A 23,362-nucleotide genomic window follows, 5' to 3' on the forward strand; every position below is an offset into this window, starting at 1 on the left:
TAAAACTGCTCAAAAAGCAGTGTAAACCAGGCGGTTCCGGATGGAATCCCTCCGCTCCGTCATTGCCTCAAGGTCTCAAGGAGATTTCCTAGCATCAAGAGACATCAGGATGCTTATCTCCACGTGCCGATTGCTCCAGAGCACCAGCGTTTGCTGCGATTCGTTATAGAAAACGAGCATCTTCAGTTCGTAGACCTGCCCTTAGGTCTGGCGACAGCCCCACGGGTTTTCACCAAGGTCATGGCAGCAGTGGTAGCAGTCCTGCACTCTCAGGGTCACTCTGTGATCCCTTACTTGGACGATCTACTTGTCAACGCACCCTCTCAAGAGGCATGCCAACGCAGCCTGAACGTTGCGCTGGAGACTCTCCAGAGTTTCGGGTGGATCATCAACTTTTCAAAGTTAAATCTGACACCGACCCAATCACTGACAGATCTTGGCATAGAGTTTTATACTCTCTCAGCGAGAGTGAAGCTTCCGCTGGACAAACAGTGTTCACTACAGACGGGGGTGCAGTCTCTCATTCAAGGCCAGTCACACCCCTTAAGACGCCTCATGCACTTCCTAGCGAAGATGGTAGCAGCAATGGAGGCAGTCCCCTTCGCGCAGTTTCATCTGCGTCCACTTCAATGGGACATTCTCCGCCAAAGCGATGGGAAGTCGACGTCCCTAGACAGGAACGTCTCCCTTTCTCAGACGGTCAAGGACTCTCTTCAGTGGTGACTTCTTCCCACCTCATTGTCAAAAGGAAGGTCCTTCCTACCCCCATCCTGGACGGTGGTCACGACAGACGTGAGTCTGTCAGGGTGGAGAATAGTCTTTCTCCACCACAGGGCTCAGGGTACGTGGACTCAGCAGGAGTCCACCCTTCAGATCAATGTTCTGGAAATCTAAGCAGTGTATCTTGCCCTGCAAGCCTTCCAGCAGTGGCTGGGATGCAAACAGATCCGAGTTCAGTCGGACAACTCCACAGCGGTAGCATACATCAACCACCAAGGCAGAATACGCAGTCGGCAAGCCTCCCAAGAAGTCCGGCGGACTCTGATGTGGGTGGAAGACAGAGCATCCACCATATCCGCAGTTCACATCCCGGGCGTAGAAAACTGGGAAGCAGACTTCCTCAGTCGCCAGGGTATGGACGCAGGGGAATGGTCTCTGCACCCGAACGGGTTTCAGGAAATCTGGGGCCTTTGGGGGAGGCCGGACGTCGACCTAATGGCGTCTAGCCACAACACCAAGGTCACGAGTTTCATGGTGTGGTCTTACGATCAACGAGCTCTGGCGGCAGGCGCCTTAGTTCAGGATGGGTCGCAGTTCCAGCTACCCTATGTGTTTCCCCCTCTGGCACTGTTGCCCAGAGTGCTACGCAAGATCAGCTCCGATTGCCGCCGCGCCATCCTCGTCGCCCCAGACTGGCAGAGGAGTTCGTGGTACCCGGATCTGTGGCATCTCACAGTCGGCCAGCCGTGGGCACTACCAGACCGGCCAAACTTACTGTCCCAAGGGCCGTTTTTCCATCTGAATCCTACGGCCCTAAACCTGACTGGGTGGCCATTGAGTCCTGGATCCTAGCGTCTTCAGGATTATCTCATGACGTCATTGCCACCATGTGACGGGCTAGGAAGCCGACGTCTGCCAAGATCTACCACTGGACGTGGAAGATATTCTTACCTTAGTGCTCTGCTCAGGGACTGTCTCCCTGGCCATTTGCATTGCCTACTTGTCTTTCCTTCCTGCAATCGGGTTGGGAAACAGGTTTGTTGCTCGGCTCCCTTAAAGGACAAGTTCCAGCGCTGTCTGTATTCTTTCAGAAGCGCCTAGCACGACTTCCTCAGGTACGCACGTTCCTGCAGGGGGTTTGTCACATTGTCCCTCCGTACTGAGGCCGTTAGACCCATGGGATCTGACCAGGGTACTAATTGCTCTCCAGAAGCATTCGAGCCTCTGAGGGATGTTTCACTTTCTCGACTTTCACAGAAAGTGGCCTTTCTGGTAGCGGTCACGTCCCTTCGGAGAGTGTCCGAGCTAGCAGCGCGGTCATCCAAAGCTCCCTTCCTGGTGTTTCACCAAGACAAGGTAGTGCTGCGCCCGATTCCGGAGTTTTCTCCCTAAGGTGGTGTTCCCTTTTCATCACGATCAGGATATCTCCTTACCTTCCTTTTGTTCTTATCCATTTCATCGATATGAAATGGATTTGCATTGTTGGATCTGGTGAAGAGCACTCAGAATCTACATTTCCCGCACGGCGCCCCTGCGCCGATCGGATGCACTCTTTGTCCTTGTCACTGGTCAGCGCAAGGGGTCGCAGGCTGCCAAATCCACCCTGGCTCGATGGATCAAGGAACCAATCCTTGAAGCCTACCGTTCTGCTGGGCTTCCGGTTCCATCAGGGCTGAAGGCCCATTCTACCAGAGCCGTGGGTGCGTCCTGGGCATTACGGCACCAGGCTACGGCTCAGCAGGTGTGCCAGGCGGCTACCTGGGCGAGTCTGCACACCTTCACCAAGCGTTATCAGGTGCATGCCTACGCTTAGGCGGATGCCAGCCTAAGTAGAAGGGTCCTGCAGGCGGCGGTTGCCTCCATGTAGGGAAGGGCTGTTTTTACAGTCCAAACTTGAGGTATTAATTTACCCACCCAGGGACTGCTTTTGGACGTCCCAATCGTCTGGGTCTCCCAATGGAGCGCCGAAGAAGAAGGGAATTTTGTTACTTACCGTAAATTCCTTTTCTTCTAGCTCCAATTGGGAGACCCAGCACCCGCCCCTGTTCCTTCGGGATTTTTTGGTTGTTCGGGTACACATGTTGTTCATGTTGAATGGTTTCAGTTCTCCGATGTTCCTTCGGATTGAATTTGTTTAACCAGTTATTGGCTTTCCTCCTTCTTGCTTTTGCACTAAAACTGAAGCAACCCGTGATCCCACGGGGGGTGTATACGCAGAAGGGGAGGGGCCTTACACTTTTTAGTGTAATACTTTGTGTGGCCTCCGGAGGCAGTAGCTATACACCCAATCGTCTGGGTCTCCCAATTGGAGCTAGAAGAAAAGGAATTTACGGTAAGTAACAAAATTCCCTTCTTTCTTTCTCTCTCTTTCTTTTTCTTTCTCTCTCTTTCTTTTTCTTTCTCTCTCTTTCTCTTTCTTTCTCTCTCTCTTTCTCTCTCTTTCTCTTTCTCTCTTTCTCTCTCTTTCTCTCTTTCTCTCTCTTTCTCTCTCTTTCTCTCTTTCTCTTTCTCTCTTTCTCTCTTTCTCTCTCTTTCTCTCTCTTTCTCTCTCTTTCTCTCTTTCTCTCTCTTTCTCTCTCTTTCTCTCTTTCTCTCTTTCTCTCTCTTTCTCTCTCTTTCTCTTTCTCTCTCTCTCTTTCTCCTCTCTTTCTCTCTTTCTCCTCTCTTTCTCTCTTTCTCCTCTCTTTCTCTCTTTCTCCTCTCTCTTTCTCTCTTCTCTCTCTTTCTCTCTTCTCTCTCTTTCTCTCTTCTCTCTCTTTCTCTTTCTGTCTTCTCTCTTTCTCTTTCTCTCTACCCGGCTCATCCCGAATTGCCCTGGTGCGATCGGGGTAATAAGGAGCTAATGGCAGCCCATAGCTGCCACTAAGTCCTAGGTTAATGATGGCAGGTGTCTGAGACACACACCATGATAAATCTGTAAGTTAAAGAAAATAAACACATACACCCAAAAAATCCTTTATTTGGAATAAAAAACAAAAAAAACCCCACCCTCTTTCACCACTTTATTAATCCCCAAACAGCCCTTTAGGTCCAACGTAATCCACACGAGGTCCCACGACACTTTCAGCTATACTACTTCGGAAGCTGACAGGAGCGGCCGTAGAACACCGCCGCTCACTGTGAGCTCCACAGAGCAACTGAAGTGACTCGCGCTGTGAGCGGTGACATCACTCAAGTTACCTGCAGCCACAGCTCTCAGGTGGAGGACTTCAGCTGTGGCCACGGGTAACCTGAGTGACGGCACTGTTGATGGCGCGGCTCACTTCAGTCACTGAGGATTTGCGGTCACCGGTAAGTCCTGCATTTTGGATGCATTGTTTTTTTCAAATACTCTCATTACAAACTGCTACAACGGATCCGTTTTTTTTCTAGATGCGTCACATCAGTTTTACCACAATCTGCAATGGATCCGTTGCATCAGGCACAAACCAGATTGTGCCTGATGGCAAAAACCGGATGTGTGAAAGCACCCGAAAAGATACATGAAAGGAAGAAAAAGTCACAAAAAAACAGGGAAGGAATGTCACATCTGGGTCGGGAGCTTGCACAACACAGCGGGATGCGGAGATGTACTCGCCTGTCCTGAAGAAGCTTGATTCATTCATGGTCCAAATCTTCAGCTTTGTCTTCACTCCATGTAACGTGCCAGAGTTTGGGGGTTGAGGTGGGCAGGAGATTAAGGGCAAGTTACTAAATACTGACTGGGTTTGCAGGAGAAAAGATCCTGCTATCCAGACAGGAGAGGATACAGCCTGACAGGACTGTTCTTTCCGCCATCCCCTTCTGCTACCCTATTTAGAAGAGACAAAAAGATTAAAAATACCAAAAACACACCTTTAGTAGAAACCAGTCTAGAGACACCAGACTCGCATCTGCCTCCTAAGGCTAGGTTCACATTTACGTTGTTTTAAATCCGTCAGCAATGGATCAGTCGTTTTTAGATGTCAACTGACGCAACGGATGTGTTTTTCACAGAATTCCTTTCGCAGGAATCCTGTAAAAAAACTGATCCGTCGCGTCCGTTACATCCGCTGTGCGTCCGTTTTTTGACGGATCAGTCTTGATCCGTTTGTGTTTGGAACAGCCCAGTGGGTGTGCCAAACATGCTGAGCATGCTCAGTAGAGCATGACGGAATCCAGCGCTGGATTCCGCCGTAAGACTGATTACGACGGAATCCAGCACCATAGACATACATTACAAGCTTGATGGATAGCGACAGATTCCTGCACGGTGCGTTGATATTGATGGCCCGAAAAACGTTACATTCTGCGTTGTTTCTGCCCAGCGGTCAGTCCAAAAACGACTGACCGCGGCGCAGCGGATGCAACGCAAGGTAAGGCTAGGTTCACATTTCCGTTGTTTTGCATTAGTCACATGCGTTGCTTGACGCATGTGACTGATGCGTTGTACAACGGATGACAAAGAACAGAAATCATTGTCGGACTCTGTTGTGTGAGGGGGGTGGAGCACGAGGGGGGCGGAGCGTGAGGGGGCGGAGCGCGATCAGGCGGAGCCGAGCGGGACCGTGGCGCTGAGGACGTCAGTGCCGCGGGGACTGCAGGGCTGGGGACAAGTGTGTGTGTGTGTGTGTGTGTGTGTGTACACATGCGGATTGCGGGAGGGGGCGGAGCTGAGTGGGGAAGTGTCGGCCTCCTTACACACGTATCCAGGGTAAATATCGGGTAACTAAAAGCAAAGCACTTTTTGCTTGGTTACCCGATATTTATCTTGGATACCAGCGTACACCGCTTAGCGCTGGCTCCCTGCACAAGTAACCACTGTAAAGATCGGGTAACTAACCAAAGCGCATTACTTGGTTACCCGACGTGTATCCTGGTTACGGGTGCAGGGAGCCAGAGAGAGCATGCGCAGCAAAATCCTACGGATTGCGCTACTCAACGTTACAGGCTGCGTTGCTCCTGCCCGGCGGTCAGTTAAAAAACGACTGACCGCGACGTAGCGGATGCAACGCAGCATCATCAGTCGCAATCCGTCACTAATAGAGGTCTATAGGGAAAAACTGGATTCCTGCAAAATATTTTATATAGGTTCACATTTTAACGGAAATGTGAACCTAGCCTAAGTGACACTAAGCTATACTGGAAATCTTCTTGCCAGTAGGCCAGTGTAGCCTGCTGAGGAGGAGCCATCTCTTAATAAGTTGTAATACTTAGTATCCGCCTCCTTTTGGCACTAGCATACGCCCATGGTTTCCTGTGTCCCCCTTAATGAAACATTATTAGAATTACTGCTAGGCCTGGGTACATATCTTTTGTTTTCTTCCAGTTCAGAACAGTTTGCAACGGTTTCAAGAGAAATTCTTTATTTTCGCGTTGACTCCTCAGCAAGTTCGTGAAGTCTGCATCTCCAGGTACTACCTTTTCCATGATTTCATCTTCTGCTTTCTGTGGTGCTTGTCAGCTTAGATATAAATAAGGGCAGAGACAACAGTAGAATATGCGGTTTATGCTTCATAGGTCGTGTTATGAAGAGACATTGAAAGTAAGGACAGTATGATAAATGCCACTCAGCGCTCATCTCTAATCCGACACTGTTTTTTGTCCATGGCATTCCAGAGAGAAAGAGCTACTGAGTTGAGGATTAGCTGCAAATATTTCTATGCAACGAGCGCCACCATTTTTAAGGGTTTCCTACTTAAATTGATGTCCTATTTCTTTGTCGCTCCATTGGGAGACCCAGACAATTGGGTGTATAGCTACTGCCTCCGGAGGCCACACAAAGTATTACACTTTAAAAAGTGTAACCCCTCCCCTCTGCCTATACACCCTCCCGTGCATCACGGGCCCATCAGTTTTATGCTTTGTGTTGAAGGAGGCACACATGCACACAAGCTCCACATTTTAGTCAGCAGCAGCTGCTGATTATATCGGATGGAAGAAAAGAGGGCCCCCCACAGGGCCCCCGGCATGCTCCCTTCTCACCCCACTGAGTCGGCGGTGCTGTTAAGGTTGAGGTACCCATTGCGGGTACAGAGGCTGGAGCCCACATGCCGTTTTCCTTCCCCATCCCTTAGGGGCTCTGGGAGAAGTGGGATCCTAACCGGTCATCCAGGCACTGGGACCGGGCTCCATCCGCAGCCCCTGGGGGAATCTGATGGACAGGAGACTGGATATCATCAGGGACAGGGCCCTGCATCCATAAGGTACTCTGTGTCCCCTTAGGGACGGTACATGCAGCGCCTGTGTTACAGACGCCACAGCGGCTCCTGTGTGGTTTGTGAGACCGGGACTACCGCGCCGACCGCGCCTGTTTGCCGGCCGCGCTTTTAACTTTAGTCCCCGGCTTTTGCGGTCTAGTACCATATACTCCCGCCCCCGGGCCTGCCAGTCAGGGGTAAGGGCGGGACGGCCGACTGGACGTCGGCAGTGAGGGCTGGAGCATACTTTGGTATCCTCCTCCCCCCTCACTGAACACTGTGGGGCACCAGTTTCCCGCACTTTATTAGGCACGCCCACGGCTCCATCCTCCCCTCAGAACGCTGGCAGCCATTGTTATAACCACTTCTGCCGGTGGGGGATTTCAGAACGGGCTCCGCAGTTCTGGGAGAAGTGGGATCCTAACCGGTCGCCGGTCACTGGGACCGGGCTCCCTCCGCAGCCCCTGGGGGAATCTGACGGACAGGAGGCTGGATATCAGGGACAGGGCCCTGCATCCATGAGGTACTCTGTGTCCCCTTAGGGACGGTGCATGCAGCGCCTGTGTTACAGACGCCGCAGCGGCTGCAGTGTGGTTTGTGAGCCGGGACTACCGCGCCGACCGCGCCTGTTGGCCGGCCGCGCTTTTAACTTTAGTCCCCGGCTTTTGCGGCCTAGTACATGTACTCCCGCCCCCGGGCCTGCCAGTCAGGGGTAAGAGCGGGACGGCCGACTGGACGTCGGCAGTGAGGGCTGGAGCAGGCTTTGGTATCCTCCTCCCCCCTCACTGAACACTGTGGGGCACCAGTTTCCCGCACTTTATTAGGCACGCCCACGGCTCCATCCTCCCCTCAGAACGCTGGCAGCCATTGTTATAATCATTTCTGCCGGTGGGGGATTTCAGAACGGGCTCTGCAGCTCTGGGAGTCCCAGGCAGGGAATCTGGGGGACACACCACCGCTTGGGGCGGTTGGTAAGCCACACCAGTTGTCGGCAGTATTATTTGCTTTTGGCTATATCTCTAAGAGGAGACAACAGCATGTCGTCCGCAGAAAGCAAGGGTGCCAAGGCAATGTTACCTGCAGGTTCCACCTACCCTCATTGTGACAATGCTAGGCCCCTGCGGCACTCACTCAGCCGGAGCCTCCGGCACTGGTGGGACCCTCGGCTCAGGTGGTACCGCCGGTTTCCACTGCACAGATGGAAGGGACAGAGTTTACAATTTTGACTGAGAAACTCTCTGAGTCGCTTCACATTCCATGGCTCAGTCTATGGACAGATGGTCTGCTAAGATACTAGAAGCTTGGCAGTCCAGACCGGTAACACAGGGCCAGGGCACTGTGAGTTCATCGTCCCCAGGCCCCTCTCGGTCGGTACAGCAAAGGGCTCCTGGGGTGGCACCCAGATCCCACGGTGAGAACTCCGACACGGACCGCAGACTCAGACAGGCTAAGCGGGCTTGCTGGGAACCTTCCCCGGCTGCATCACGCGGTTCGGGGTCTCAGCATGAGGACCCTCTGGAGGATGAAGCGGAGGTCGCAGCTCAGGGCTCTGATCCTGACGTTGCTCTCAATCTGGATACACCTGAAGGGGACGCCATAGTAAATGACCTTATAACGTCCATCAACCAGGTGCTAGTCCTTCTCCCCCAACTCCACCTATAGAGGAGTCGGCTTCACAGTAGGAGAAACACCAGTTTAGGTTTCCCAAACGTACCCGGAGTGCGTTTTTCGATCACTCTAACTTCAGAGATGCTGTCCAGAAGCACAGAGCATTTCCGGACAAGCGCTTTACTAAGCGCCTTAATGACACACGTTACCCTTTCCCCCCTGACGTAGTTAAGGGTTGGGCTCAGTGTCCCAAGGTGGATCCTCCAGACTGGCGGCTAGATCCGTAGTATTAGTGGCAGATGGTTCATCGCTCAAGGATGCCACTGACAGGCAAATAGAGCTCATGATGAAATCCATCTATGAAGCCATAGGCGCGTCTTTTGCTCCGGCCTTCGCAGTCGAGTGGGCACTCCAAGCTATCTCAGCTTGTCTGTCTGAGACTAATGCGGTCGCACGTACCTCTGCTCCGCAGGTTGTGTCTTTGACGTCTCAGGCGTCGGCTTTTTCGTCCTACGCCATGAACGCCGTCCTGGACTCTGCGAGCCGTACAGCGGTAGCATCTGCCAATTCGGTGGCAGTCCGCAGGACCATGTGACTACGCGAATGGAAGGCAGACTCTGCTTCCAAGAAGTTCTTAACCGGTTTGCCATTTTCTGGCGACCGTTTGTTTGGCGAGCAATTGGATGAAAAACCGATGGGTGAGAGACATTTTGTCTCACGGTTACAGGATAGAGCTCAGCTCTCGTCCTCCGACTCGTTTCTGCAGATGGAGTTGTAATCCCCGTTCCACTTCAAGAACGTGGTCGCGGTCTTTACTCCAACTTGTTCGGGGTACCAAAAAAGGACGGATCATTCCGGTCCGTTTCCGGGCCTCATTCTGCTCAACAGACACGTGAGAACCAGACGGTTTCGGATGGAATCTCTCCGCTCAGTCATCGCTTCGATGTCCCAGGGAGTCTTCCTAGCATCAATCGACATCAGGGATGCTTATCTCCATGTGCCGATTACACCAGAGCATCAACGCTCCCGGTGTTTCGCCATCCGGGTCGAACACTTTCAGCTCGTGACTCAGTCCCACGGGTCTTCACCAAGGTCATGGCATCAGTGGCGATGGGCCTACACTCTCAGGGACACTCGGTGATCCCTTACTTAGACGATCTCCTAAGTCAAGGCACCCTCCCGGGTGGCATGTCAACACAGCCTGAACATTGTTTTGGAGACTCTCCAGAGGTTCGGGTGGATCATCAATTTCCCAAAGTAAAAATTGACACCGACCCAATTCACTGACTTACCTCGGGATGGAGTTCATTCTCTCTCAGAGATAGTGAAGCTACCGCTGGACAAACAGCGTTCGCTGCAGACAAGGGTGCACTTTCTCCTTCGGGCCCAGTCTCACCCCTTGAGGCGCCTCACGCGCTTCCTAGGGAAGATGGTGGCAGCAATGGAGGCAGTTCCCCTTGCGCAGTTTCATCTGCGTCCACTCCGATGGCACATTCTCCGCAAATGGGACGGGAGGTCGACGTCCCTAGACAGGAACGTCTCTCTTTCACTGGCAGACAAAACCTCTCCTCAGTGGTGGCTTCTTCCCACTTCTTGGTCGAAAGAAAAGTCCTTCCTGCTCCCATCCTGGGCTATGGTCACGACGGACGAGAGTTTGTCAGGGTGGACAGCGGTCTTCCTCCACCACAGGGCTCAGGGAACCTGGACTCTGACAGAGTCCTCCCTTCAGATCAATGTTCTGGAGATAAGGGCAGTGTAGCTAGCCCTAAAGTCGTTCCAGCGGTGGCTGGTCGGCAGGCAGATCCGGATACAGTTGGACGACGCCACGGCGGTCGCGTACATCAACCACCAGCACAGAGCGCTGGCGGCGGACGCATCAGTTCAGGTCTGGTCGCAATTTCGACTGCCTTATGTATTTCCTCCTCTGGCGCTGCTGCCCAGAGTGTTACTCAAGATCGGGTCCGACTGCCGCCGCGCCATCCTCGTCGCTCCAGACTGGCCGAGGAGGTTGTGATACCTGGATCTGTGGCACCTCACGGTGGGTCGACCGTGGGCACTCCCGGACCGACCAGACTTGCTGTCTCAAGGGCCATTTTCCATCTGAATTCTGCGGTCTTTAATCTGACTGGGTGGCCATTGAGTCCTGGCTCTTAGCGTTCTCAGAGTTATCTCTATCACGCCTTTCGCAGAAGGTGGTCTTCCTAGTGGCAGGCACATCACTTCGGAGAGTGTCTGAGCTAGCAGCGCTGTCATGCAAGCCCCCTTCCTGGTGTTTCGCCAGGACGAAGTGGTTCTGCGTCCGGTCCCGGAATTCCTACTTAAGGTGGTATCCTCCTTTTCTTCTCAATCAGGATATCTCCTTACCTTCTTTTGGCTCTCATCCAGTTCACAATTGTGAAAAGGATTGCACTTGTTAGATCTCGGGAGAGCACTCCGGCTCTTCTTTTCGCACACTGCGCCCCCGCGCCGTTCTGATGCGCTCTTTGTCCTGGTCACTGGCCAGCGTAAGGGGTCGCAGGCTTCCAAGTCAACTTTGGCTCGGTGGATCAAGGAACTGACCCTTGAAGCCTACCGTTCTTCTGGGCTTCCGATTCCTTTAGAGCTGAAAGCCCATTCTACCAGAGCCGCAGAGGCATCCTGGGCATTGCGTCACCAGGCTACGGCTCAGCAGGTGTGTCAGCACTACCTGATCGAGTCTGCACACTTTCACGAAACACTATCCGGTTCATGCCTATGCTGTGGCAGATGCCAGTCTAGGTAGGCGAGTCCTTCAGGAGGCGGTTGCTCACCTGTAAGAGAGGGCCGTTTTTTTTTTTCGGCTCTTTTTATCGAGGTATTCTTTTACCCACCCAGGGACTGCTTTTGGACATCCCAATTGTCTGGGTCTCCCAATGGAGTGACAAAGAAGAAGGGAATTTTGTTTACTTACCGTAAATTCCTTTTCTTCTAGCTCCAATTGGGAGACCCAGCACCCGCCCCTGTTCCCTTCGGGCTGTTGTTCTTTTGTGTACACATGTTGCTCATGTTGAAGGGTTCTTTTGGTTCATGGTTTCAGTTCTCCGAACATCCTTCGGATTGAATTTACCTTAGACCAATTTATAAGTTCCTCCTTCCTGCTTTGGCACCAAAACTGATGGGCCCGTGATGCACGGGAGGGTGTATAGGCAGAGGGGAGGGGTTACACTTTTTAAAGTGTAATACTTTGTGTGGCCTCCGGAGGCAGTAGCTATACACCCAATTGTCTGGGTCTCCCAATTGGAGCTAGAAGAAAAGGAATTTACGGTAAGTAAACAAAATTCCCTTCTTTTAACAGCAGTGTAAGCAATGAAAAGGCAGCGGCAGGGGAGCTGAGAGTTAGATTCTTACTGATCTGATAAGGAAAGTGGAGATTCTAATATTGAAAATCTAAGCTTTGACCTATGAGCAATTGGTTCTGGATTTTGGAAATATTTTGCTAAGAAAAAAATTCTGAAGGTCTTTTGGATTGTAGAAGAATTAATATTCTTACAAGAGAAGACCCTTAAAGTGAACCTGTCACATGGTTTCTCCCTTATGAGCTGCTGCAGCCACCACCAGCGACCGTCCCCCTAGGTGAGTATTATAAAGGTGTTTTTTTTTACTTTATACAGTGTTCTGGAATGCTGTATATAAGGGTTCACTGGTGGTGACCGCTGCTTATAAGGGATAAATCTGGTGACAGGTTCCCTTTAAAATAAGGTTGGAGTCCCGTGTATACCATTGTCCTAGTGGCACGATTTATGGGGTTGTCCAGGATTGGAAAAGAAGGGAATTTTGTTTACTTACCGTAAATTCCTTTTCTTCTAGCTCCAATTGGGAGACCCAGACAATTGGGTGTATAGGCTATGCCTCCGGAGGCCGCACAAAGTATTACACTAAAAGTGTAAAGCCCCTCCCCTTCTGCCTATACACCCCCCGTGCTCCCACGGGCTCCTCAGTTTTGGTGCAAAAGCAAGAAGGAGGAAAAAATTATAAACTGGTTTAAAGTAAATTCAATCCGAAGGAATATCGGAGAACTGAAACCATTCAACATGAACAACATGTGTACACAAAAAAACAGGGGCGGGTGCTGGGTCTCCCAATTGGAGCTAGAAGAAAAGGAATTTACGGTAAGTAAACAAAATTCCCTTCTTCTTTGTCGCTCCATTGGGAGACCCAGACAATTGGGACATCCAAAAGCAGTCCCTGGGTGGGTAAATAATACCTCATAATAGAGCCGTAACGGCTCCGTCCTACAGGTGGGCAACCGCCGCCTGAAGGACTCGCCTACCTAGGCTGGCATCCGCCGAAGCATAGGTATGCACCTGATAGTGTTTCGTGAAAGTGTGCAGGCTCGACCAGGTAGCCGCCTGACACACCTGCTGAGCCGTAGCCTGGTGCCTCAAAGCCCAGGACGCACCCACGGCTCTGGTAGAATGGGCCTTCAGCCCTGAGGGAACCGGAAGCCCAGCTGAACGGTAAGCTTCGAGAATTGGTTCCTTGATCCATCGAGCCAGGGTTGATTTGGAAGCCTGTGACCCTTTACGCTGGCCAGCGACAAGGACAAAGAGTGCATCCGAGCGGCGCAGGGGCGCCGTACGAGAAATGTAGAGTCTGAGTGCTCTCACCAGATCTAACAAGTGCAAATCCTTTTCACATTGGTGAATTGGATGAGGGCAAAAAGATGGTAAGGAGATATCCTGATTGAGATGAAAAGGGGATACCACCTTAGGGAGAAATTCCGGAACCGGACGCAGAACCACCTTGTCCTGGTGAAACACCAGGAAAGGGGCTTTGCATGACAATGCTGCTAGCTCAGACACTCTCCGAAGTGAAGTGACTGCTACTAGGAAAACCACTTTCTGCGAAAGGCGTGCGAGAGAAATATCCCTCATTGGCTCGAACGGTGGTTTCTGAAGAACCATCAGCACCCTGTTCAGATCCCAGGGTTCCAACGGACGTTTGTAAGGAGGGACGATGTGACAAACCCCCTGCAGGAACGTGCGTACCTGTGGAAGTCTTGCCAAGCGCTTCTGAAAAAACACAGAGCGCGCAGAGACTTGTCCCTTAAGGGAGCCAAGCGACAAACCCTTTTCCAATCCGGACTGAAGAAAGGACAGAAAAGTGGGCAAGGCAAATGGCCAGGGAGAAAAACCCTGATCAGAGCACCACGACAGGAATATTTTCCACGTCCTGTGGTAGATCTTGGCGGACGTTGGTTTCCTAGCCTGTCTCATAGTGGCAACGACCTCTTGAGATAATCCTGAAGACGCTAAGATCCAGGACTCAATGGCCACACAGTCAGGTTGAGGGCCGCAGAATTCAGATGGAAAAACGGCCCTTGAGACAGCAAGTCTGGTCGGTCTGGTAGTGTCCACGGTTGGCCGACCGTGAGATGCCACAGATCCGGGTACCACGACCTCCTCGGCCAGTCTGGAGCGACGAGGATGGCGCGGCGGCAGTCGGCCCTGATCTTGCGTAACACTCTGGGCAACAGTGCCAGCGGAGGAAACACATAAGGGAGTTGAAACTGCGACCAATCCTGAACTAAGGCGTCTGCCGCCAGAGCTCTGTGATCGTGAGAACGTGCCATGAATGCCGTGACCTTGTTGTTGTGGCGGGACGCCATTAGGTCGACATCCGGCATCCCCCAGCGGCAACAGATCTCCTGAAACACGTCCGGGTGAAGGGACCATTCCCCTGCGTCCATGCCCTGGCGACTGAGAAAATCCGCTTCCCAGTTGTCCACGCCCGGGATGTGAACTGCGGAGATGGTGGAGGCCGTGGCTTCCACCCACATCAAAATCCGCCGGACTTCCTGGAAGGCTTGCCGACTGCGTGTTCCTCCTTGGTGGTTGATGTAACCCACCGCTGTGGAGTTGTCCGACTGAATTTGGATCTGCTTGCCTTCCAGCCACTGCTGGAACGCTTTTAGGGCCAGATACACTGCCCTGATCTCCAGAACATTGATCTGAAGTGATGACTCTTGCCGAGTCCACGTACCCTGAGCCCTGTGGTGGAGAAAAACTGCTCCCCACCCTGACAGACTCGCGTCCGTCGTGACCACCGCCCAGGATGGGGGTAGGAAGGATTTCCCCTTCGATAATGAAGTGGGATGAAGCCACCACCGAAGGGAAGCTTTGGTTGCCTGAGAGAGGGAGACGCTCCTGTCGAGGGACGTCGGCTTCCTGTCCCATTTGCGTAGGATGTCCCATTGAAGAGGACGCAGGTGAAACTGCGCGAAAGGGACTGCCTCCATTGCTGCCACCATCTTCCCCAGGAAGTGCATGAGGCGCCTCAAGGGGTGTGACTGACCCTGAAGGAGAGATTGCACCCCCGTCTGTAGTGAACGCTGCTTGTTCAGCGGAAGCTTCACTATCGCTGAGAGGGTATGAAACTCCATGCCAAGATATGTCAGCGATTGGGCCGGTGTCAGATTTGACTTTGGAAAATTGATGATCCACCCGAAACTCTGGAGAGTCTCCAGAGTAGCGGTGAGGCTGTGCTGGCATGCCTCTTGAGAGGGAGCCTTGACCAGCAGATCGTCTAAGTAAGGGATCACCGAGTGACCCTGAGAGTGGAGGACCGCCACTACTGCAGCCATGACCTTGGTGAAAACCCGTGGGGCGGTCGCCAGGCCGAACGGCAGTGCCACGAACTGAAGGTGTTCGTCTCCTATGGCGAAGCGCAGGAAGCGCTGATGCTCTGGAGCAATCGGTACGTGGAGATAAGCATCTTTGATATCGATCGATGCAAGGAAATCTCCTTGGGACATTGAGGCGATGACGGAGCGGAGGGATTCCATCCGGAACCGCCTGGTCTTTACGTGTTTGTTGAGCAGTTTTAGGTCCAGGACAGGACGGAAAGACCCGTCCTTCTTTGGAACCACAAACAGGTTGGAGTAAAAACCGTGACCCTGTTGCTGAAGAGGAACGGGGACCACCACTCCTTCTGCCTTCAGAGTGCCCAGCGCCTGCATAAGAGCATCGGCTCGCTCGGGAGGCGGAGATGTTCTGAAAAATCGAGTCGGAGGACGAGAGCTGAACTCTATCCTGTAACCGTGAGACAGGATGTCTCTCACCCAACGGTCTTTTACCTGTGGCAGCCAAATGTCGGAAAAGCGGGAGAGCCTGCCACCGACCGAGGATGTGGTGTGAGGAGGCCGTAAGTCATGAGGAAGCCGCCTTGGTAGCGGCACCTCCAGCGGTCTTTTTAGGGCGTGACTTAGACCGCCATGGGTCGGAGTTCCTCTGATCCTTCTGAGGCCTTTTGTACGAGGAGAATTGGGACCTGCCCGCACTCCGAAAGGACCGAAACCTCGACTGTCCCCTCCTCTGTTGGGGTAATTTTGGTTTGGCCTGGGGTAAGGATGTTTCCTTTCCCTTGGATTGTTTGATGATCTCATCCAGTCTCTCACCAAACAAACGGTCGCCAGAAAATGGCAAACCGGTTAAGGACTTTTTGGAAGCCGAATCTGCCTTCCATTCCCGTAGCCACAAGGCCCTGCGTATTGCCACCGAATTGTTGGCTGCAACCGCCGTACGGCTCGCAGAGTCCAGGACAGCATTAATAGCGTAGGACGCAAATGCCGACGTTTGAGAAGTTACGGACGCCACTTGCGGCGCAGACGTACATGTGAGTGCGTCAATTTGCGCTTGACCCGCTGAGATAGCTTGGAGTGCCCATACGGCTGCGAATGCTGGAGCAAAAGACGCGCCGATAGCTTCATAGATGGATTTCAACCAGAGCTCCGTCTGTCTGTCAGTGGCATCCTTGAGCGAAGCCCCATCTTCAACTGCAACTAAGGATCTAGCCGCCAGTCTGGAGATTGGAGGATCCACCTTGGGACACTGAGTCCAGCCCTTGACCACGTCAGGGGGGAAGGGATAACGTGTATCCTTAAGGCGCTTGGAAAAACGCTTATCTGGACAAACTCGGTGTTTCTGGACTGCGTCTCTGAAATCGGAGTGATCCAGAAACATACTCGTTGTACGCTTGGGGAACCTGAAACGGAATTTCTCCTGCTGAGAGGCTGACTCCTCCGCTGGAGGAGCCGAGGGAGAAATATCCAACATTTGATGTATGGACGCAATAAGATCATTCACTATGGCGTCACCATCAGGAGTATCAAGGTTGAGAGCGGCCTCAGGCTCAGAATCCTGATCAGCTACCTCCGCTTCATCATACAGAGAGTCATCCCTCTGAGACCCTGAACAATGTGATGAGGTCGAGGGGATTTCCCAGCGAGCTCGCTTAGGCGGTCTGGGGCTGCGGTCCGTGTTAGAGACCTCACCCTGGGATCTATGAGACACCCCGGGGGAACATTGTTGTTCCAACTGAGGGGAACCAGGGGGCACTGATTCCACAGTGCCCATGGTCTGAGATACCGGTCTGGACTGCAAAGCTTCTAGAATCTTAGCCATAGTCTCAGAAAGTCTGTCAGTAAAAACTGCAAACTCCGTCCCTGTCACCTGGACAGTGTTAGCTGGTTGTTCCCCCTGGGCCCCCCTTAGCAGAGGCTCCGGCTGAGTAAGTGCCACAGGGGCCGAGCAGTGCACACAATGAGGGTCAGTGGAACCTGCCGGTAGCGAGGTTGTACATGCGGCGCAGGCAGCATAGTAAGCCTGTGTTTTGGCACCCCTGCTTCTTGTGGGCGCCATGCTGTTGTCTCCTTTGAGCAACACAACAGGGTATATAGCTAGAAATCAACTGTGCACCATACAGTGTAAAGTATAGCCTGTAAACATATAAACTATAATTACACTTCTGCACCAAGTGGGGCCAGCATCTGAGGTGCTGCTTACCGCCCGCTTAAAGCGGTTGTGTGGCCACCAGAATCCCTGCCTGGGTCCCCCAGAGCTTGTCTCCCCTCTGCAGCGTCCGAGGAGCTGACAGGAATGGCTGCCGGCGTCCTGAGGAGAGGAGGGAGCCGTGGGCGTGACCCAGAAAGTGCGGGAACTGGTGCCCCACTGTGCACAGTGAGGGGGGTGGAGTATGCAAAGCATGCTCCAGCCCTCAGTGCTGCCGTGCTGTACAGCGTCCCGCCCTTCCCCTGACTGGCAGGGCTGGGGGCGGGAAGAAAAAGAGACTAGGCCCAAAAGCCGGGGACTCGAGTTATAAGCGCGGCCGCCGTATAAGCGCGGTCTGCGCAGAAGTCCCCGGCGCACTAACAGTCCCAGCCGCGCCGCAGTGATAACAATGGCAGCGGCGGTCAGCGCGGTAGTCCCCATACAGTAACACACTCAGCGATGCTGCAGTGTGTAATGGCACAAACGCGGTCAGCGCCGCGGTCCCCGGTGCACTAGCACACCCAGCAATGCTGGAGTGTCGCTGTGCGCAGTCCCCACGGGGACACAGAGTACCTCAAAGTAGCAGGGCCATGTCCCTGAACGATACTCGGCTCCTATCCAGCAGAGTCCTCAGGAGCTGTGGATGGAGCACGGTCTCAGTGCCTGGAGACCGATAGGATCCCACTTCACCCAGAGCCCTAAGGGGGATGGGGAAGGAAAACAGCATGTGGGCTCCAGCCTCCGTACCCGCAATGGATACCTCAACCTTAACAACACCGCCGACAAGAGTGGGGTGAGAAGGGAGCATGCTGGGGGCCCTGTTAAGGGCCCTCTTTTCTTCCATCCGACATAGTCAGCAGCTGCTGCTGACTAAGATGTGGAGCTATGTGTGCATGTCTGCCTCCTTCGCACAAAGCAAAAAACTGAGGAGCCCGTGGGAGCACGGGGGGTGTATAGGCAGAAGGGGAGGGGCTTTACACTTTTAGTGTAATACTTTGTGCGGCCTCCGGAGGCATAGCCTATACACCCAATTGTCTGGGTCTCCCAATGGAGCGACAAAGAAATATACCTGCTTTCTTTTAGAATAGGCACCACCTATGACCATGGGTTGTGATTGGTAATGCAGCTAAGCTCCATTCACTTTAATAGAACTGTGTTGCAATAACAGACACAATCTATGGTCAGGGGAGCAGCCATGTTTTTCTAATCTGTTTATTTTAGGCATTCAGCTGTTATGGGTGTATTGCATGATGAAGAAGTTTGACAAATAACGCAGGTAGCGTTCGAAACACGTTGTAAGGCCTAAGCCACACGGCGAGAAAAACAGTGCGAGTGGAGTGCGATAAAACATCGCATTCCCCTCGGACCAATTCTAGCCTTTGTGTCAGCACACATGAGCGATTATTTTCTCAGCCCTAATCGGACCGAGAAAACAATCGCAGCATGCTGCGATTGTAAGCTGAGACTCTTTCTCTCGCACCCATTCAAGTGAATGGGGCGAGAGAAAAATCGCACTGCACTCGCGGTACACCGGTGTACCGCTAGTGCAGTGCGAGAATGGCAATAGCCGACTACGCAGGAGAGAGGGAGAGAAATCCCTCCCTCCCCTCCTGAGTGCCGGCCCGCCCCCCGCAGCTGAGGTCTGCTCGCATGAACGGACCTCAGTTGCAAGGACACACGCATGACACTCGGCTCTGCTGTACTGCCAGCACGAGCCGAGTGTCATGCAAGTGGATCGCAGTAGTCCCCGTGTGGCCCCAGCCTAATTATAAATTTTTTTTACGTCCTTTAAAATACAGCTTGCACGAGATTTTATATTATTCCGGAAGCTGAATTATCTTTTTTCTTCTATTGGATCCATGCACTATCACATGCCGGACCTTAGAACAGCTGAGCTGGATCACCTTTTTCCCTTCTATATTGCATGATGCCTATTCACATGGAGCGCTTTGTCTTCTCATAGAAAGGAGTCCCGAATGGATGGAGAGGGCTAGTTTAAATTGTACAAGTCAGGACAGAGCAGCTGGACGTGCATTGTGTCAATGTATATCTGAGCATCTAGGAAAACTTATGTTCATTCTCCCTTCTGTTCACAGGGATTATATGCCAGGGGGACGGAGAGACTATTCAGTGCAAGTTCAGCTGAGGTATGTCCACTTTATGGTTATCCTAGAAAAAGTGCCACATGCATAGACTAATCTTTATTCTCTTCTGTCCAGGTTGTGTTTAGCAGAGACCAGTTGTCCTCAGGAGGATAATTATCCCAGCAGCCTTTGTATTAAAGTCAATGGGAAGCTTTTTCCATTGCCGGTGAGTTATTGACCTACGCTTTTGATTAATATTTTTTCTTTGCCATTCTATACACTGTGTGCAAAATTATTAGGCAAGTTGTATTTTAGAGGAGGATTTTTTTTTTATTATTGATCAACAACTATGTTCTCAATCAACCCAGAAGACTCATAAATATCAAAGCTTAAAGGGAACCTGTCATCAGAAATTTAGCACTAATCCTAAAAGATTCCCCCTCTGCAGCTCCTTGGCTGCATTCTAGCAATGTTCCTGTTGTTTATGTGCCCCCTTTCAGACCAAAATAAAGACTTTGTAAAGTGGTACCTTTTTGTATTCAGATCTTGATAATGGTACACGGGGGTGGGCTCTCTGGTGGCCGTTAGTCTGCTTCCTGTCGCTTTAGGCCATCCCCCATCACGCAATTTCAAAGAGGTGACGTGAGGTAAGCTGGCCAGCGCTTGCGCAGAACAGTGGAGATGGAGGTGGCGGTGAAAGCGCGACCACGAGATTATGGGCGGGTACTTGCTGCTGAAAGTCACAGCGCCGCCCATAATCTCGCGCATGCGCAACACGTCACCAGCGGTCACACTGCACATTGCAATCCCACGAGAGTGGCACGGCGCATGCGTGAGATTATGGCCTCCCATAATCTCGCGCATGCGCCGTGCCACTCTCGCGGGACTATGCAATGTGCACAGTGTGACCGCTGGTGACGTGTTGCGCATGCGCGAGATTATGGGCGGCGCTGTGACTTTCATCAGCAAGTCCCCGCCCATAATCTCGTGGTCGCGCTTTCACCACCACCTCCACCGCCGCCTCCACCGTTCTGCGCAAGCACTGGCCAGCTTACCTCACGTCACCTCTTTGAAATTGCGTGATGGGGGACGGCCTAAAGCGACAGGAGGCAGACTAACAGCCACCAGAGAGCCCACCCCCGTGTACCATTATCAAGATCTGAATACAAAAAGGTACCACTTTACAAAGTCTTTATTTTGGTCAGAAAGGGGGCACATAAACAACAGGAACATTGCTAGAATGCAGCCCAGGAGCTGCAGAGGGGGAATCTTTTAGGTTTAGTGCTAAATTTCTGATGACAGGTTCCCTTTAATATTTTTGGCAGTTGGAGTGGGTTTTTTTTTTTTTTTTGATTTGGCTATCTTAGGAGGATATCTGTTTGTGCAGGTAACTATTACTGTGCAGAATTATTTGGCAACTTAATAAAAACCAAATCTATTCCCATCTCACTTGTTTATTTTCACCAGGTAAACCAGTATAACTGCACAAAATTTAGAAGTAAACATTTCTGACATGCAAAAACAAAACCCAAAAAAATTAGTGACCAATATAGCCACCTTTCTTTATGATGACACTCAGCAGCCGACCATCCATAGATTCTGTCATTGCTTGATCTGTTTACGATCAACATTGCGTGCAGCAGCCACCACAGCCTCCAGACACTGTTCCGGTGTGGACGAGGTGGACTGTTTTCCCTCCCTGTAGATCTTATATTTTATGAGGGACCACAGGTTCTCTATGGGGTTCAGATCAGGTGAATAAGGGGGTCATGACATTATTTTTTCATCTTTTAGACCTTTACTTGCCATCCACACTGTGGAGTAGTTGGATGCATGTGATAGAGCATTGTCCTGCATGATAATCATGTTTTTCTTGAATGATACCGACTTATTCCTGTACCACTGCTTGAAGAAGTTGTCTTCCAGAAACTGCCAGTAGGTCTGGGAGATGAGCTTCACTCCATCCTCAACCCGAAAAGGTCCCACAAGTTCATCTTTGATGATACCAGCCCATACCAGTACCCTACCTCCACCTTGCTGGCATCTGAGCCGGAGTGGAGCTCTCTGCCCTTTACTGATCCAGCCTCTGGCCCATCCATCTTGGCCCATCAAGAGTCACTCTCATAAAAAACATTGAAAAATCAGTCTTAAGATATTTCTTGGCCCAGTCCTGACGTTTTATCTTATGTTTCTTGTTCAAAGGTGGTGGTTTTTCAGCCTTCCTTACCTTGACCATGTCCCTGAGTATGGCACACCTTGTGCTTTTTGATACTCCAGTAACGTTGCAGCTCTGAAATATGTCCAAACTGGTGGTGTCAAGGGAGGAATTTTGGGTCAAGACTGCTAATGGAGTCTTCGTTTAGGATCCAGAGACGGTGCCCCATTAATGCTGTATACCAGTGCCGATATATATCAATGTATATAAGACAAAGAACACACAGACAACATGCTCTCTCCTTGAGTCAGCAGTACCCACTGAGCTCATTATTATATTGAAAGAAACTTAATTATTACAGAAGGCACCTTCGGCCTTGAAAATGATACACAGAGTTTATGGGAGTGTCACTCCCCTATTTCTCCCAGCAGATGTTCATTAAAACATTCTTTCTGTGTGGACACTACTGATAAGAGTTTGTAGCTTCACATTTTGGCTTCATTATCTTTGGTTAACCCCTTCATGACTATACAACTTTAAATTATACTATAGGTCTGTGCAATGGCTACATAGACAGACAGATAATTTTGCATCTACATCTAGATTTTGATTTAGTTATATACACAGATATTCTTATTACGTTTAAACAAACATACTACAGTTCAGGTGACCTCCACAGTCCCCCCTTAATAAAATATCTGTGAATATTATTAACCTTAAATTTAAAAATTTTCCCCATTTAGATATATTTTATTATTTGGGACTTATTTGTGACCTACTGCCCTTGGGACTTTAATTATATCCATATCTATATATGTGGGCTTTCTATGGGATTGTTGTTTAATTTAACACTACAGGCTTTAGCTCCCCCCTTAAGTACTTATTTTCTTTTTCGCTCCTAATTGGGAGACCCAGCCAATTGGGTGTATAGCTACTGCCTCCGGAGGCCGCACAAAGTACTACACTTAAAAGTGTAAGGCCCCTCCCCTTCTGGCTATACACCCCCCCGTGGGAGCACGGGTCCCTCAGTTTTTTGCTTTGTGCGAAGGAGGTCAGACACGCACGCATAGCTCCACTGTTTAGTCAGCAGCAGCTGCTGACTATGTCGGATGGAAGAAAAGAGGGCCCATACAGGGCCCCCAGCATGCTCCCTTCTCACCCCACTTTCTGTCGGTGGTGCTTGTTAAGGTTGAGGTACCCATTGCGGGTACGGAGGCTGGAGCCCACATGCTGATTCCTTCCCCATCCCCATTAGGGCTCTGGGCGAAGTGGGATTTTACCGGTCTCCAGGCACTGAGACCGTGCTCCATCCGCAGCCCCTGGAGAAGCCGCTGGATATGGAGCTGAGTATCGTCAGGGACATGGCCCTGCTCCGTCAAGGTACTCTGTGTCCCCGTGCATACGCGCGCACACCGCAGCATTGCTGGGTGTGTTAGTGCGCCGGGGACAACAGCGCTGCTGCGCTTGTGCCATTTCCTCACTTCAGCTTAGCTGAGTGGGTAGACTCAGGGAGAACGGTCGCGCCGGCCGCTGGGACTGCGACGCGGCTGGGACTTGTGGTGCGCCGGGGACTTCCGCGCTGACCGTGCATATATCACGGCCGCGCTTGTTACTACAGTCCCCGGCTTTTGCGGCCTAGTTCGCTCGTTCCCGCCTCCGCACCTGCCAGTCAGGAGGAGGGCGGGACGCTGTACAGAGCATCAGCGCTGAGGGCTGGAGTCTTTTTTACATACTCCAGCCCTCACACCAGGCACAGTAGGACGCAGTTTCCCGCACTTTGTTTGTGGCACGCCCACGGTCCGCCCCTCTTCACAGAACGCCGGCAGCCATTCCTGCCTGCACGCTGAGCTG

At 51.7% G+C, this 23,362-nt stretch overlaps 1 protein-coding gene across 2 annotated transcripts in view; it reads left to right on the top strand.

Moving 5' to 3' along the window:
- PIAS2 (protein inhibitor of activated STAT 2) overlaps positions 1-23,362 on the top strand; it is a 262,659-nt gene that overhangs the window by 35,250 nt on the left and 204,047 nt on the right. For both annotated transcript variants that reach the window (XM_075327463.1, XM_075327470.1), the window contains exons 3-5: positions 6,008-6,092; positions 19,369-19,419; positions 19,492-19,582. In XM_075327463.1, the coding sequence (XP_075183578.1) occupies positions 6,008-6,092; positions 19,369-19,419; positions 19,492-19,582 (227 nt within the window). The remainder of the gene's footprint in view (positions 1-6,007; positions 6,093-19,368; positions 19,420-19,491; positions 19,583-23,362) is intronic.

The sequence above is a fragment of the Anomaloglossus baeobatrachus genome, chromosome 1 (genome assembly GCF_048569485.1).
Source record: "Anomaloglossus baeobatrachus isolate aAnoBae1 chromosome 1, aAnoBae1.hap1, whole genome shotgun sequence".
Taxonomy (NCBI): Eukaryota; Metazoa; Chordata; class Amphibia; order Anura; family Aromobatidae; genus Anomaloglossus; species Anomaloglossus baeobatrachus.